Source organism: Bufo bufo, chromosome 4 (assembly GCF_905171765.1).
Source record: "Bufo bufo chromosome 4, aBufBuf1.1, whole genome shotgun sequence".
Taxonomy (NCBI): domain Eukaryota; kingdom Metazoa; phylum Chordata; class Amphibia; order Anura; family Bufonidae; genus Bufo; species Bufo bufo.
Window position 1 is genome coordinate 207341106 of NC_053392.1, and position 18682 is coordinate 207359787.

Here is an 18682-nt window from a genome sequence, read left to right on the forward strand (position 1 = left end):
TGTTCACAGCGGGGTGGCACCCAAAGCAGCTCGGGCCCATCACTGGTGCGTGGCTGGGGGGAAACACAGGACGATGACGATACGCCTCCCACAGAGGACAGCTTGTCCTTACCTCTGGGCAGCCGGGCACACATAAGCGACTACATGCTGCAGTGCCTGCGCAACGACAGCAGAGTTGCCCACATTTTAACGTGTGCGGACTACTGGGTTGCCACCCTGCTGGATCCCCGGTACAAAGACAATGTGCCCACCTTACTTCCTACACTGGAGCGTGATAGGAAGATGCGCGAGTATAAGCGCACGTTGGTAGACGCGCTACTGAGAGCATTCCCAAATGTCACAGGGGAACCAGTGGAAGCCCAAGGCGAAGGCAGAGGAGGAGCAAGAGGTCGCCAACGCAGCTGTGTCACGGCCAGCTCCTCTGAGGGCAGGGTTAGCATGGCAGAGATGTGGAAAAGTTTTGTCACCACGCCACAGCTAACTGCACCACCACCTGATACGGAACGTGTTAGCAGGAGGCAACATTTCACTAACATGGTGGAACAGTACCTGTGCACACCCCTCCACGTACTGACTGATGGTTCGGCCCCATTCAATACTGGGTCTCCAAATTGTCCACGTGGCCAGAGCTAGCCTTTTATGTCTTGGAGGTGCTGGCCTGCCCGGCAGCCAGCGTTTTGTCTGAACGTGTATTCAGCACGGCAGGGGGCGTCATTACAGACAAACGCAGCCGCCTGTCTACAGCCAATGTGGACAAGCTGACGTTCATAAAAATGAACCAGGCATGGATCCCACAGGACCTGTCCATCCCTTGTGCAGATTAGATATTAACTACCTCCCCTTAACAATATATTATTCTACTCCAGGGCACTTCCTCATTCAATACTATTTTTATTTTCATTTTACCATTATATTGCGGGGCAACCCAAAGTTGAATGAACCTCTCCTCTGTCTGGGTGTCGGGGCCTAAATGTGTGACAGTGGCCTGTTCCAGTGGTGGGTGACGTGAAGCCTGATTCTCTGCTATGACATGAAGACAGATTCTGTGCTGACATAAGGCCAGATTCTCTGTTACGGGACCTCTCTCCTCTGCCTGGGCCTAAATATGTGACAGTGGCCTGTTCCAGTGGTGGGTGACGTGAAGCCTGATTCTCTGCTATGACATGAAGACTGATTCTGTGCTGACATAAGGCCAGATTCTCTGTTACGGGTAGGGTTGCCACCTTTTCTTCAAGCCAAACCCGAACAGAAGGGAGGGAGGGCCCCCTTCCAGGCCCCGCCTCCAGCCACGCCATTGTCTTGCCTCCAACCATCTCCAGTCTCCACCCCTGGTCGCTGTCGCACTGCGATCGTTACGCCCCTGATCCCACACCTGCGCCGTCCCGTTTAGTATTCGGCGCAGGCGCGGGATTTACGGGACGAAGAGGAGAACTCGGACGTCAATCAACTGGACATGGGCGTGCCACTGCCAAAGGGTGAATAGACGGAGCCTCTAGGTGTCTCAGGAACGGCCTCATAGCACCTCGAGGCTCATTAGCATATTATGTCTTTATTTTAAGAGAACGGCAGCGGCAGGCAGGGAGTTATAAATCACAATGTTATGTAGCTGACTGACATTAGCACATCGCTAATGTCAGTCAGCTACATAACATAACGTTTTTTCTAATGATTGACAGATTCAGAAACCTGTTTAAAGGGCTTCTGTCCCCCCACTAAACTCTTTTTCTTTTTTTTTTGCTTCTTATAATCCCTATACTGTGATATATGAATACATAATGTTATTATTCATTTTGGTTCAGTAGTTAATGAATAAAACTGACTTTTATAATATGTAAATTACCTGTCTACCAGCAATTAGGGCGGTTACTTGCTGGTAGCAGCCGCATCCTCCTATCATAAAGACGCCCCCTCCTCATGTTGATTGACAGGGCCAGCAAACGTGATCTTTCTCTGGCTGGCCCTGTCTGCTATCAAGATCTCGCGCCTGCGCCATAACAGTATTCAGTCGGCGCAGGCGCACTGAGAGGCGGACGCTCGCTCGGCCGCTCCTTCCTCAGTGCACCTGCGCTGATGACGTCACATCTACACCCGGCACAGGCGCATTGAGGATGGAGCGGCCGAGCGAGCGTCCTCCTCTCAGTGCGCCTGCGCCGACTGAATACTGTTACGGCGCAGGCGTGAGATCTTGATAGCAGACAGGGCCAGCCAGAGAAAGATCACGTTCGCTGGCCCTGTCAATCAGCATACGGAGGGGGCGTCTTTATGAAAGGAGGATGCGGCTGCTACCAGCAAGTAGCCGCCCTACTTGCTGGTAGAGGGGTAATTTACATATTATAAAAGTCAGTTTTATTCATTAACTACTGAACCAAAATGACAAATAACATTATGTATTCATATATTACAGTATAGGGATTATAAGAAGCCAAAAAAAAAGAAAGAGTTTAGTGGGGGGACAGAAGCCCACACTGTTACATACAATTACACAATTCAAATGTTTTATATGTATACCTTTTTAGAAGTAAGTGAGTGACTATCTAGGACAGGTGTCAGGACTCAGAGTCAGGACTGTCTTGGTCAGGTTGTCTGCAGGCAGGGCACAGTGGGCATTACATGGGCAGGCTGCTGGAGCTGGACTGGAGAGGAGAAGAAGAATGATTTCAATTCTCCCACAGAGCTCCCTGCCTCTCTCTCTCTCTGATGTCACTTCCTGTGGACCTGACTTCCTTATCAGAGAGAGGGAGGGAGGGACTGAGAGGCAGGGGAGGAGGAGCCAGGAGGAGTGAGGAGGAGCGAGGAGACCGAACAGTGAGTGAGCCGCGGCGCTGCCTGGCAGCCGCATCACTGTAGTGTAGACTGGAGGGAGGAGGCTCGGGAGCGCTGCGCTCAGCTGATCACCCGACCGCTGCAGTCAGTGACAGCTTAAATATGCGGTCTGTCCACACTGCAGTTTGAATGAATAATCCTGTGTCCGGGTCTGAGAAAGGTTTGTACCCTGGCACAGGATTACAAACCCGGACTGTCCGGGTCAATCCCGGACGGGTGGCAACCCTAGTTACAGGACCTCTCTCCTCTGCCTGGGTGCCTGGGCCTAAATATGTGACAGTGGCCTGTTCCAGTGGTGGGTGACGTGAAGCCTGATTCTCTGCTATGACATGAAGACTGATTCTGCGCTGACATAAGGCCAGATTCTCTGTTACGGGACCTCTCTCCTCTGTCTGGGTGCCGGGGTCTAAATATGTGACAGTGGCCTGTTCCAGTGGTGGGTGACGTGAAGCCTGATTCTCTGCTATGACATGAAGACAGATTCTGTGCTGACAGAAGGCCAGATTCTCTGTTACGGGACCTCTCTCCTCTGTCTGGGTGCCGGGGCCTAAATATGTGACAGTGGCCTGTTCCAGTGGTGGGTGACGTGAAGCCTGATTCTCTGCTATGACATGAAGACAGATTCTGGGCTGACAGATGGCCAGATTCTCTGTTACGGGACCTCTCTCCTCTGCCTGGGTGCCTGGGCCTAAATATGTGACAGTGGTCTGTTCCAGTGGTGGGTGACGTGAAGCCTGATTCTCTGCTATGACATGAAGACAGATTCTGTGCTAACATAAGGCCAGATTCTCTGTTACGGGACCTCTCTCCTCTGTCTGGGTCCGGGGGCCTAAATATGTGACAGTGGCCTGTTCCAGTGGTGGGTGACGCGAAGCCTGATTCTCTGCTATGACATGAAGACAGATTCTGCGCTGACATAAGGCCAGATTCTCTGTTACGGGACCTCTCTCCTCTGCCTGGGTGCCTGGGCCTAAATATGTGACAGTGGCCTGTTCCAGTGGTGGGTGACGTGAAGCCTGATTCTCTGCTATGACATGAAGACAGATTCTGCGCTGACATAAGGCCAGATTCTCTGTTGCGGGACCTCTCTCCTCTGTCTGGGTGCCGGGGCCTAAATATGTGACAGTGGCCTGTTCCAGTGGTGGGTGACGTAAAGCCTGATTCTCTGCTATGACATGAAGACTGATTCTGTGTTGACATAAGGCCAGATTCTCTGTTATGGGACCTCTCTCCTCTGCCTGGGTGCCTGGGCCTAAATATTTGACAGTGGCCTGTTCCAGTGGTGGGTGACGTGAAGCCTGATTCTCTGCTATGACATGAAGACTGATTCTGCACTGACATAAGGCCAGATTCTCTGTTACGGGACCTCTCTCCTCTGCCTGGGTGCCTGGGCCTAAATATGTGACAGTGGCCTGTTCCAGTGGTGGGTGACGTGAAGCCTGATTCTCTGCTATGACATGAAGACTGATTCTGCGCTGACATGAAGCCAGATTCTCTGCTATGGCTTGAAGAGACTGATTCTCTGCTGACGTGAAGCCAGATTCTCTGCTATGGGACCTCTGTCCAATTGATATTGGTTAATTTTTATTTTTTTTATTTTTATTTAAATTCATTTCCCTATCCACTTTTGTTTGCAGGGGATTTGCCTACATGTTGCTGCCTTTTGCAGCCCTCTAGCTCTTTCCTGGGCGGTTTTACAGCCTTTTTAGTGCCGAAGAGTTCGGGTCCCCATTGACTTCAATGGGGTTCGGGTTCGGGACGAAGTTCGGATCGGGTTCGGATCCCGAACCCGAAAATTTCCGGGAAGTTCGGCCGAACTTCTCGAACCCGAACATCCAGGTGTTCGCTCAACTCTAGTGGCAACAGGTATATCAAACCCCTTAATCAGTATTTTGTGGAAGCAGGTTGTCACAACCAGACAGCTGAGAAGCTCTGACAGGAGCCGTTCAGATCCTCCCCCTTGAGTTTCTTTGTTTTGGTTTCTGTTCCTCACCTCGTTAGGCTATCTCAGCTGTCATGCAGTCAGACTCATGACAGCTGAGGGCTCTTCTGGTTTGCCTGATGAGAACAGATTCTCCTCGTCTTTGTCATCTATTTGGCAAAAGATTCAGGATAATCTAAAGAACATGAGTGAGAGATATAAGCGTGTGGCGAATAAGAGACGTGTGCCTGGTCCGGACCTGAATGTTGATGATTTGGTGTGGCTGTCTACCAAGAATATCAAATTGAAGGTTCCCTCCTGGAAGTTGGGTCCTAGGTTTATTGGGCCTTACAAGATCCTCTCTGTCATCAATCCTGTTGCCTACCGTCTTGATCTTCCTCAGACTTGGAAGATCCATAATGTTTTTCATAAGTCCTTATTGAAACCTTATGTTCAACCTATTGTACCCTCGCCTTTGCCTCCTCCTCCGATTATTGTTGATGGAAATCTTGAATTTCAGGTCTCTAGGATTGTGGATTCTCGTCTTGTCCGCGGTTCCCTCCAGTACTTCGTTCATTGGGAGGGTTATGGTCCTGAGGAGAGGATGTGGGTCCCAGTGACGGACATTAAGGCCTCTCGCCTCATCAGGGCTTTCCATAGGTCCCATCCTGAGAAGGTGGGCCCTGAGTGTCCGGAGTCCACTCCTAGAGGGAGGGGTACTGTCACAACCAGACAGCTGAGAAGCTCTGACAGGAGCCGTTCAGATCCTCCCCCTTGAGTTTCTTTGTTTTGGTTTCTGTTCCTCACCTCGTTAGGCTATCTCAGCTGTCATGCAGTCAGACTCATTACCTCCCTTTAAATTCTTCCCCATAAGGTAGTAGGGTGCGGCTGATACAACTTCCTGGAATGTGTGTGCATGCTGTCCTCAGCTCCCAGCTCCCAGCTCCCAGTTCCCAGTCCACAGTCGTCTGCAGATAAGTTCTGTTTATGTATTTATGATTTTCTGTTGTCTGGATTCAGGTGACCCTGACTCCCTCCGTGTCTGTGTAGGGAGCCGGTGGTCGTGTCCCCTCACTATTGTAGGGCCTTCAGGTTAAGATAGCCGAGGTACGTGGATATGCGCCCATTCACCTTTGGAGTGGTCGCATAGGCTGAGCAATAAGGGAGAGCGGCAGGTCGATTGCAGGGGTCTCCCTTTTTGTTCCTTAGTTGTGGATCCAGTGAGTCATCGTTTGTATTTGTATCATCTTGTTTCCTGTACACCATCCGTGACACAGGTATATCAAACCCCTTAGGGAACTTTCACACTTGCGTTGTTTAATAACGGCGGGCAGTTCCGTTGCCTGAACTGTATGCAAACGTATGTCATTTTTTATGACTGATCAGGCATTTTTCTGACTTATCAGGATCCTGATCAGTTTGAAAAATGCCTGATCAGTCAGAAAAATGCAATTTGAATGCCGGATCTAATACATTCCTATGGAAAAAAAATGCTGGATCAGGCATTCAGGCAAGTGTTCAGTTTTTTTTGACCGGGGATAAAACCGCAGCATGCTCTCCATTCAGAATGCATTAGGATAAAACTGAGCCCCTAGGACGGAACTCTATGCCGGAAAAGAAAAACGCTAGTGTAAAAGTACCCTTAATCAGTATTTTGTGGAAGTGGGTATCTCGCAGGCCTCAAACAATATTTGGTGGAAGCAGGTATATCAATCCCCTTAATCATTATTTTGTGAAAGCAGGTAAATCCCAGGCCTCAATCAATATTTTGTGGAAACTGGTATATCAAACCCCTTAATCTGTATTTTGTGGAAGCAGGTATCTTGCAGGCATCAATCAATATTTTGTTGAATAAGGCATATCAAACCCTTTAATTGGTTATATCACACCACCCTGTTTATTTGGGGCAACAGGTATATCACAGCCCTCAATCAGTATTTTGTGGAAGTAGGTATATCACACCCCTCAGTTTTTTTTCGGGCAACAGGTATATCACACCCTTTGCAAATAGTTGTTCCAATAGTGCTTGTCCCTCTATATAGCTGCGGTATCACAGCAGAACCGCTCACAACTGCTGCACAATACAAATGTACTATATACTTTCTATGTTAGAAAGTATATTATAACTATATCACACACCTCAGTATATCACACCTATTGATAGCACACCTATACCAGTCCTTAAAAGGACCTTTGTGGCACTATTAGCTAGCGTTTGGTGTCCCTAACAGCCTGTCCCTGCTCCACAAAGCAACCTCTCCCTACACTGGCAAAACACAGAATGTAAAATGGCTGCCAGATAGGGTTCTGTGATAGGGTGAAGGTATGTCAATGTGCTGAAATGTCTCAATTGGCTGTCCTGTCCCACCTGATGGAAGTGTCATGGGTCAAAGTTTGGCGCAATGCAAAAGGATATGTCACCGGCGGACATCTCTATATGTTCCTATGTTCGCGCAAATTTTGCCGCGAACCGCAAGGCCATCTCTATTTGAAACTCTTTGTACAAATCTTTGGGTACAGTAACCAGGCTTTTTTTTTTTTTTTTTATATAAAGAATATATACAAACTTTGCAGGTCATGAAAAATAATTAACTATGTATGTTTACTTTCAACCTAGCTTTCATTACTGGAAGAAATTGGATTTGGAGGAGTGCTTGTTTACATTGATCCATGTGATGTTCCTGAGACTGAAAACCTCAAGGACAAAGAATTTATGGTTTCTTTAAAAAGTGGAGGATTCCTATCTACAAAGGAGTCTTCTAATTATAGTAAGTTGGATTTAATAGTTTCTTTCATACTAGATTTCCTTTTGGCTCAAAAAACTGTATATGTGATTCCAGGGTTCCACTTTCACATTAAATGCTGGGAACTTCTTATCCATATGCCTAATAAAACAATAAGTAACTAATTTCTAAACTAACGAACTTCTAAGGTTCAAAAACTCTTTATATTGTCCCACTTGTTATGTTGACGGCTCCTGCCCAAAAATAGTTAGAGGGAGAGACAGCACCACTTACAAATTTACTATTACTAGCTCCAATCTGTGGCGGTGCCTGCAGTGTTGAATCCTAGCCCGTCAAGTTCCAAGAGACCATAAGATGGAGAGAAGACTATGGCACTCAATGTCTTCACAATATGCAGAGTTCTATTCACCAACCGTGCAATGTTTTGACTCCTAAGAGCTCCTGCCCACCTAAGCCCAGATACTTCAAGCGGGAGCTTCTCCACTCACCCTGTGTCTGTTACAGTTCCAGTGCTCCAGCAGTGGGTCTGGGTGCCAATGTCCTATGTGACTTTTAGGGATAGTCTTGATTGATCCTCACCCCTAGTGGCAAGGTTTGAGCCCTTCTTTGGCTCTGTGTTTCTAAGGTGCTAATCCGCTTCTGTGATATACAGTCAGGTCCATAAATATTGGGACATCAACTGTTCCATGGCCAGGTGTGTGTTATTCCCTCATTATCCCAATTACAATGAGCAGATAAAAGGTCCAGAGTTCATTTCAAGTGTGCTATTTGCATTTGGAATCTGTTGCTGTCAACTCTCAAGATGAGATCCAAAGAGCTGTCACTATCAGTGAAGCAAGCCATCATTAGGCTGAAAATACAAACAAACCCATCAGAGAGATAGCAAAAACACTAGGCGTGGCTAAAACAACTGTTTGGAACATTCTTAAAAAGAAGGAACGCACCGTGAGCTCAGCAACATAAAAAGAGGTGGAAGACCACGGAAAACAACTGTGGTGGATGACCGAAGAATTCTTTCCCTGGTGAAGAAAACACCCTTCACAACAGTTGGCCAGATAAAGAACACTCTCCAGGAGGTAGGTGTATGTGTGTCAAAGTCAACAATCAAGAGAAGACTTCACCAGAGTGAATACAGAAGGTACACCACAAGATGTAAACCATTGGTGAGCCTCAAAAAGAGGAAGGCCAGATTAGAGTTTGCCAAACGACCTCTAAAAAAGCCTCCACAGTTCTGGAACAACATCCTATGGACAGATAAGACCAAGATCAACTTGCACCAGAGTGATCGGAAGAGAAGAGTATGGAGAAGGAAAGGAACTGCTCATAATACTAAGCATACCACCTCGTCAGTGAAGCATGGTGGTGGTAGTGTCATGGCATGGGCATGTATGGCTGCCAATGGAACTAGTTTTCTTGTATTTATTGATTATGTGACTGCTGACAAAAGCAGCAGGATGAATTCTGAAGTGTTTCTGGCAATATTATATGCTCACATTCAGCCAAATGCTACAGAACTCATTGGACGGTGCTTCACAGTGCAGATGAACAATGACTCAAAGCATACTGCAAAAGCAACCAAAGAGTTTTTTAAGGGAAAGTAGTGGAATGTTATGCAATGGCCAAGTCAATCGCCTGACCTGAATCCGATTGAGCATGCATTTCACTTGCTGAAGACAAAACTGAAGGGAAAATTCCCCAAGAACAAGCCGGAACTGAAGACAGTTGTAGTAGAGGCCTGGCAGAGCATCACCAGGGATGAAACCCAGCGTCTGGTGATGTCTATGAGTTCCAGACTTCAGGCTGTAATTGACTGCAAAGGATTTGCAACCAAGTATTAAAAAGTGAAAGTTTGATTTATGATTATTATTCTGTCCCATTACTTTTGGTCTCTTAACAAGTGGGAGGCGCATATGCAAACTGTTGTAATTCCTACACTGTTCACCTGATTTGGATGTAAATACCATCAAATTAAAGCTGTCAGTCTGCAGTTAAAGCAACATCTTGTTTGTTTCATTTCAAATCCATTGTGGTGGTGTATAGAGCCAAAAATTTTAGAATTGTGTCGATGTCCTAATATTTTCGGACCTGACTGTATATCCTGCTTGCTTGGCTCAATCTTTTCCTGAGTGATCGGATATAGAAAGCTAGTGATCCTGAAAAGGTGTTATGATCATCTTGTCTGCCCGTGAACTGACTTCTGCCTGATTCCTGAACTCAGACCCTCTGCTGACTGATCTGACCCATGCCTCATTTCCTTACTAACCCTGTGCTGCCTGTTCTGACCTTTGAACTGTTTCTTGTATTGATGTGAACTCTTCCTGCCCTAACCTCGGCTTATGACTTACTGTAAGTTTTGCCTGATCTCTTGGTGCTTTGCAATGGTGTATGTGACGTCTGCTGACAACTACTTTAGGAGGTAATGGCCTGATGGCTTCCCTGCAGATAAATCCAGATCCCTGTATAGGGCTTAAAGGGTCGTTACCAGAGGACTGTCAGGATAACATCCTTAGGTTTGACTGAAAGTCAAACCGATTGGTTGAGACAGTGGTTCCATACTCAATGCATGTGTTCTGAAGTTATCTAATATGGACTGTGGTTCTACAACATACAGTATATGACAAACGATAGACTGCTTCCCCAGGATGATCACTCGTTTGTTGTGATTTATTGTCTTACAGTAACGTGTTTTTGTTGTGTTAATGTCTTAAGCTAGTCAAAATAATGGTGGCTACATCTGTATTTTGAGGATTGTACATGCTTTATTGTAAAATATGTTCATGTTCTAGTACAGGTCACTTTAATACACATAGAATAAGTAGAACAAACGGACCGAATAACAATTTTTTATGCACTGTATACAATTTACAGATGCAGTCAAGCTAAACTTGATGGTTAACACGTTAAGTAAAGAATGGCAAGAAAACGTTAATTGACTTTTCAATGGCTTTTGTCAATTTGAGCTTTGCTGCATCTGTATTTATACCATTGGTGAATTATTTAGTTAATTTCTGGTAGACACTTTTTATATGGGATATGTATTTGCTTGAGAAAGGGTCAAGTGGTAAATATACTATGAACCTGTTTGAAATAAAGTAAATTGCTTTTGTTTTCTTTGAATTCTCATGTTATAAGTTCATCACCTTTTAAAATGGTGACATAATAGCACTATATATACATACTTTTCATACATTTTCTTTAGACATGACCTTAAATATTTTGTATATACCAATGCGGATACATCAGATGTGAGGTTATCATATGAATATTTAACAGTTTTAAAAGCAGCAGCTGAAGTAAAACAACATATAGATCCAAAGAGTGACTAGAACTGAGCCTGAATTGTCATGGAGCTCAGCTGTGGTATCAGAATGAAAGATGGTAGGATGACTAATTCCAGTAAATTGCAGTATGCAGACCACATTTTTCATCTCCGTTTATTGAAATGCTTACAGGAAAATAGAAAATCCAATACTTTTTGAATCCTTCCGATGTTATTAAAAGATGTGGCTACATATTAGGACTCACATTTGCTAAAAAATAATCACATTTTGTAAACTTGTAACTATTGCTAAAGATAAGAGAGGCTATTTCTAAAATACCAAAAAGATAAAGTCTTAATTTGTTTTAAAATATATCCTCATTTGCTGTAACATCCAGTGAGACACAAATATCAGCCATCATGTCTAGAGAAAACTCAACTATGGAGGAAAACTTGAAGCCATTTTCTGAATATCGGACAAGGTTGTTAGGTATTCACAGCATGAAGTGACTTGACAGCTCAGTGGGAAAATAATTGTACATTTTCTCAATATCCTACTATACCTGATCTGATGTTCTGTAAAGTGCACTGTGAGCTTCTAAACTAAATCAAGCACTTTAACTTTACCCTGTTCATTTTCTGCTTGTGTGCCAAATGAATCATCGGTCCTGTAAAATGGTAGAAAAGTATTTCCCCAATTCAGATATCACTTGACATGGCATTTTTGTCTTAAAGGGGTTATCCCATTACTAATGTAAAAAAATTAATTGAGACATCATAGTACATGACAATCTCTTTCTAACATAGCTAGAACCAGCCCTGTACCTTACATGGATCCAGAGATCTCTACATTCTTTGCTCTGCTAGGTTTATATCAAGCTGACAGCTCAAGGGGAGTGTCTTTTCTGCTGCAGCTAAGCGGGCGTGTCTCTTCTCTCCTTTTATCACAGCTAAGGAGGCAGTTGAAAGATGAAAATGAGCATCTGAGTGAGCAGGATAAAAAAAAAAAATAGCAAACAGCAGGTGGCGCTATACAGATATATTTTATTGAATAACTCAGTAGCTATACACAATTTTTCATTACAAGCAATTACAAAAGTATTCAGATTCAGGTGCTGGTTTTAAAACTTTAGAATATTTTTTGCAGTACAACCCCTTTAAGGGTTTTTGGTCTTTAAATAAAATGCAGCTTTAGACATATTGAACCTAAGGGACATTAACTTTAGAAGCCCCTTCCTCAGTAGGGGCTACTGAGGAAGGGGCAATTCAGACCTGCGGTTTGCGGCTTTTACCTTATCCGGTGGGCGGCGGGCGGTGGTGCCATCGGGTCCCCATGTGGCCTTAGGGGGGACCTGATGGCATGGAAGGCAGCGTGATGCCTTCCTAAGGCATCTGCGATGCCTTCCGGTGACGAGCCTGTGAGATCCAGCCCCCTGGATCTCACAGGACGGAAGCTGTATGAGTAATACTACACACAGTATTACTCATACAGCCAATGCAATCCAATACAGAAGTATTGGAATGCATTGTAAAGGGGATCAGACTCCAAAAGTTGAAGTCCCAAAGTGGGACAAAAAATAAAGTTAAAAAAAAGTTGAAAAAATTAAGTCCCCCCCCCCTCCAAATTAAAAGTTTCAAGTGAAAATAAACAAAAACTTAATTTTCCGAAAATAAAGTAAAAAAAAATTTGGTAAAGAATAGGGAGGAAAAAAGTATACATATTAGGTATCGCCGCGTCCGTATCGACCGGCTCTATCACATGACCTAACCCCTCAGATGAACACCGTAAAAAAATAAAAATAAAAACTGTGTTAACGGCATTTGCCCACCAAAATAGTACCAATCTAACCGTCACCTCATCCCGCAAAAAATGAGCCCCTACCTTAGACAATCGCTCAAAAAATAAAAAAACAATGGCTCAGAATATGTAGACACTAAAACATAATTTTTTTTGTTTCAAAAATGAAATTATTGTGTAAAACTCACATAAATAAAAAAAAGTATACATATTAGGTATCGCCGAGTCCGTATAGACCGGCTTTATAAAAATATCACATGACCTAACCCCTCAGATGAACACCGTAAAAAATTTAAAATAAAAACTGTGCTAAATAAACCATTTTTTGTCACCTTACATCACAAAAAGTGTAATAGCAAGCGATCAAAAAGTCATATGCAACCCAAAATAGTGCCAATAAAACCGTCAGCTCATCCCAAAAAAATCATACCCTACCCAAAGTAATCGCCCAAAAACTGAAAGAAATTATGGCTCTCAGACTATGGAAACACTAAAACATGAGTTTTCTTGCTTCAAAAATGAAATCATTGTGTAAAACTTAAATAAAAAAAAAGAATACATATTAGGTATCGCAGCGTCCATAATAACTTGCTCACATGACCTAACCCCTCAGGTGAATACCGTAAGAAAAAAAAAAAAAGGTGTAAAAAAAGCCATTTTTTGTCACCTTACATCACAAAAAGTGTAATAGCAAGCGATCAAAAAGTCACACGCAACCCAAAATAGGGCCAATAAAGCCATCATCTCATCCCGCAAAAACCATACCCTACCGAAGGTAATCGCCCAAAAACTGAAAAGATTATGGCTCTCAGACTATGGAAACACTAAAACATGATTTTTTTTGTTTAAAAAAAGAAATCAGTGTGTAAAACTTACATAAATAAATAGAAGAGTATACATATTAGGTATCGCCGCATCCGTGACAACCTGGTCTATTAAAATATCACATGATCTAACCTGTCAGATGAAGGTTGTAAATAAAAAAAAATAATAATAAAAAAAACAGTGCCAAAACAGATATTTCTTGTTACCTTGCCTCACAAAAAGTGTAATATAAAGCAACCAAAAATCATATGTACCCTAAACTAGTATCAACAAAACTGCCACCCTATCCCGTAGTTTCCAAAATGGGGTCACTTTTTTGGAGTTTCTACTCTAGGGGAGCATCAGGGGGGCTTCAAATGGGACATGGTGTCAAAAAATCCAGTCCAGCAAAATCTGCCTTCCAAAAACCGTATGGCATTCCTTTCCTTCTGCGCCCTGCCGTGTGCCTGTACAGCGGTTTACGACCACATATGGGGTGTTTCTGTAAACTACAGAATCAGGGCTATAAATATAGCTTGTTTGGCTGTTAACCCGTGCTTTGTTACTGGGAAAAATGGATTAAAATGTTAAATTTGGCAAAAAATTAAAATTCTGAAATTTCATCTCCATTTGCCAATAACTCTTGTGGAACACCTAAAGGGTTAACGATGTTTGTAAAATCTGTTTTGAATACATTGAGGGGTGTCGTTTCTTAGATGGGGTCACTTTTATGGAGTTTCTACTCTAGGGGTGCATCAGGGGGGGCTTCAAATGGGACATGGTGTCAAAAAAACCAATCCAGCAAAAGCTGCCTTCCAAAAACCGTATGGCATTCCTTTCCTTCTGCGCCCTGTGTGTGCCCATACAGCGGTTTACGACCACATATGGGGTGTTTCTGTAAACTACAGAATCAGGGCCATAAATATTGAGTTTGGTTTGGCTGTTAACCTTTGCTTTGTAACTGGAAAAAAATGATTAAAATGGAAAATCTGCCAAAAAAGTGAAATTTAGAAATTGTATCTCTACTTTCCATTAATTCTTGTGGAACACCTAAAGGGTTAACGCCAATTGTAAAATCAGTTTTGAATACCTTGAGGGGTGTAGTTTCTAGAATGGGGTCATTGTTGGGTGGTTTATATTATGTAAGCCTTGCAAAGTGACTTCAGACCTGAACTGGTCTCTAAAAATTGGGTTTTTGAAAATTTCTGAAAAATTTCAAGATTTGCTTCTAAACTTCTAAGCCTTGTAACATCCCCAAAAAATAAAATATCCTTCCCAAAATAATCCAAACATGAAGTAGACATATGGGGAATGTAAAGTAATAACTATTTTTGGAGTTCTTACTATGTATTATAGAAGTTGAGAAATTGAAACTTGGAAATTTGCAATTATTTACAATTTCTTTTGTAAATTTGTTATTTTTTTTATAAATAAAAAAGATTTTTTTTTACTTCATTTTACCAGTGTCATGAAGTACAATATGTGACGAAAAAACAATCTCAGAATGGCCTGGATAAGTCAAAGCGTTTTAAAGTTATCAGCACTTAAAGTGACACTGGTCAGATTTGCAAAAAATGGCCAAGTCCTTAAGGTGAAATAGGGCTGAGTCCTTAAGGGGTTAAATAAACCGTCAAACAGTTAACCCATTGTGGCACCATATTTGCTAAGCTTCAATCCTTTGAAAGATACCATGTCATCTGGGCGTGTATGCCATCTGGACCCAGTGATTTGTCCGTGTTTACCTTTTTAAGATGTTGCAATTATTCCTGGGTCAGATAGGCTGTATTTAAACCCTACCAAAAATATTGTTAGGGTTTAAGGGGGAATTTTCAAGCACTGCACATCAGAATTCTGGCTTCCCCTCAAAAGAGAGATTTGTGACTTTTTCAGGTTACTTATGTAAAATTTTGATGTTCTGCATCACTCACTATACTGAGCACTACCTCAGTAGAGAAAGTTTGTAGCTGATTTGAATGCAGTAACATTGGCGTACAACAGCTGATGGTATCTGCTCACCTGCTGGAGCTAGAGTGTCCGTACTTAGCCACTTGAATGGCAATTTTTTTTTTTTTTATGCAGTTCTTGCCATTACTAAGGCAAGTTGAGACATTGTCCCGATCACCCTCTGTCTGGGAAACAGCAGAGCACTCCGGCACTCACTGTTTCAGTAGCATCCATTGTGGTGCATGAGAGCTAGAGAAATAGCATAGCTTGCTGTGCTACGCTTTTTCCATTTGTCTCATGCACCACAATGGGAGCTACTAAAACAATGAGCGCCAGAGTGTACTGCTGTTTCCTAGATGGCTGGTGGTTGGGACCATGTCTCATCTCGCCTTACTAGCGGCAAGATGAGACAACCGCTTTAAGGATTAAGTCTCTCCCCTGATAATGCATAGACTGAGATGCACTGATAGGAAATAGGGTTGCATATTCAGACCACATCCTCCAAGCAGTGAACGATGGTTAGGCACTGCAAATAAGATAGAAACATAGGGTGGATTTTTTTTATATAGTTACAAATGTCAGTTTTTTCATGACAATAATACAAGGTGAGCGAAGGATCACCACAGCAAGTTAGGGACAATAAAAAATAAGTTTAATAAGCTGAGTCTAAGACAAATATACTGTGTATTCAGTAGTGTTGAGTGAGCATGCTCGGCCAAACCCCAGTTCGGCTTGAGCATCGCTATGCTCGGCATATCGCGGAGTTCGACCAAACACAATGTGTGCTCGAGCGCGATGCTCGAGTCAGTGTATTTAAATCTAATTTAGCCTCTATTTCTGTGCAGAAGATCGCTGTACAGTGAGGGAATCCCTCAGTGTGAGTCAGCGGCTTCGGAGTCCCTGCTCTGACTCCATATATAGCTATGTCCATATATGGAGTCAGTGCTTGGGGACACCCCAGTGTATTTTAATCTAATTTAGCCTGTATTTCAGAAAAGTTTCTGCCGGGATTCAAACTCATGACCTTCTGCATTAGAGGCAAGGCACTTAACCGCTCAGCTATAATAGCTGCATAGCCATTTACTTGCTCTATGACAGCGACATTACTTGCTCTATGCCTCATGTATAACGTTTGCGTATGCAAAAATTCTCTGTGACAGTGTACTTTTTTCATAAATGCTGCGAAAAAGCGACATTATCTGTGCTACATCTCCTGCTTAACATGTCCATATTAGTGACATTCTGTGTACTTTATTTGCGCATACACTTACAAAAACAGTGCTACTGTACGTGTGACATACTTGCAAGCATATATACCATTTTGTGACACCTTGTCAGCACCCTCAACCTAATGCGCAGCCTAGTGTCACAAGGAGGGAACATTTTTGGAAGATGGTGAAGGAGTACGTAGTAGACCGTTTAAGCATCCTCAGTGATCCCTCTGTGCCGTACAACTACTGGGTATCCAAGCTGGACACATGGCACGAACTGGCACTCTACGCCTTAGATGTGCTGGCCTGCCCTGCTGCCAGAATTTTGTCAAGAGTGTGTATTTAGTGCCGCTGGGGGCATAAAAACTGATAAGTGCATCCGCCTGTCAACTGAAAATGCTAATCGGTTGACTCTTATAAAAATGAACAAGGCCTGGATTGCCCCTGACTTCTCTACTTCACCAGAGGAAAGTGGCTTAACATAAAGGCACTTTAAATGTGGCTTTTATGGTATATTGAATACACTGTATTCCCATGCACCCCTTCCACCACTAAAAAGGGTATATGGTTCAATCTCCCTTTTCTCGTCCTCCTCCTCCATGATATCAACATGCTTATTAGGCTGCCCTCGCTCCTAAAGTTTTAGAGGCTCAGCTCAGCAGCAGTCCGTCACCCATAATGTTTGAGGGTCACAAGCAGGCCCTCGCCCATAATGTTTTAGAGAGTCACCAGCAGGACCTCACCCATAACATTTTTGAGGGTCACCAGCAGGCTCTCGCCCATAATCTTTTGGATGGTAAGATCAGCAGCAGACCCTCACACCTAATGTTTTAGATGGTCAAATATGCAGCAGTCCCTAGCCAGTAAGGTTTTAGATAGTCATATCAGCAGGCCCTTGCTCCAATAGTTTTTGAGGGTCATAATTTTTCAAGGGTGTGTAGGATGCCCTCCTTTATGCGTAATAAAGGGTGTATTGTAGTGCCGGTTCCTTGTAATTTTTGGCAGCCCTTTCACTACCTGAACAATTGTACCACAATGTGAATGAGGCCCTTCTTTATGTGACATACAGGTTGTATCGGAGTACCTCTTCCTTGTAATTTTTGGCAGCACTTGCTCTTTATATACAAGTAAATATAATTTTTTTCCTTTAAAATCGATTTTAGCTTTGGTTTGGTGCGTATTATTGTCAGTCTGTAAAAGTGGCGTACTACTCGGACAACATCGTTCCCAGCAGTGACCTGGGAGTCCAATATGCATCCAGACATCCACCCCATGCTGTTCCCGAACCATTTCAGTGGTGTTTCCATCAATTTCTGAAATTTTCCTGTGAACCAGACACCCTCCCCTCTTCAGAGCAGGGGGTGCCTGGTTTAATGATCGGGTTCTTCCATTGACATCCATTGTGCTCGGGTGCTCTGTGGTTAACTGTCTGACCTTAGAAGCCATCACAGCCATGCCTACTAATGGCATGGCTGTGATTGGCCAGAGCAGCATGTGACCCATGCTCTATATAAGCTTGAGTCACGTAGCTTGCTGTTACAAGTGTAGGGAGAGGATGCTGCTGGACTTGTGATTTCAGGGAGAGAATAGGAGAGAATCTAACTAAGCGATCTACAGAAAAATAGTTGTGTGGGTGCAGGGCACTAACATTTTACCCTGCCCTGAGCCCATTGAAAAAAAAAAAAAAAACTTTTATAATTTTGTTAGTTAGGTGGGCGGCGGCTATTTTATGCAAGCTCAGTGCACCATCACTGCATCTGAGCTTTTGGGACATTGCAAATCACAATTTTTTTGGCAATCTACAACATCTGGATTAGTCAGTGTGCAATTTAAGCTAGAAATACACCCATCATTTTGTGGGGTTTGAAAAACACACTTTTTGGACAAAAAACACTATTTTCAGGCCTTGCAGCATCAGCACGTGTGAAATTACAGGCTTATATACTGCTGTCAAATTCAGTTGCTAAACACTCGTTTGGGCACAAACAATTTAGTTGGCAGCCTTTGATGCAGATGTCATTGTGAGATACACCCTTAATACATTTGGGTTACATTCAGAGATTTTAAATACCGCCATTTGGTGCACCAATATTGAATTCAGGCCTACACTGGTTCAGGCCGTGTGAGAAACACCCTCTACATACAGGGGTTTGAATCAGGCATTTGAAATACAGCCAT

At 43.4% G+C, this 18682-nt stretch overlaps 1 protein-coding gene across 2 annotated transcripts in view; it reads left to right on the forward strand.

Annotated features, from left to right (window-relative positions):
* Positions 1 to 18682, forward strand: part of NAALADL2 (N-acetylated alpha-linked acidic dipeptidase like 2) — a 1363601-nt gene that overhangs the window by 689453 nt on the left and 655466 nt on the right. For both annotated transcript variants that reach the window (XM_040428250.1, XM_040428251.1), the window contains exon 5: positions 7362 to 7512. In XM_040428250.1, coding sequence (XP_040284184.1) covers positions 7362 to 7512 — 151 coding nt within the window. The remainder of the gene's footprint in view (positions 1 to 7361; positions 7513 to 18682) is intronic.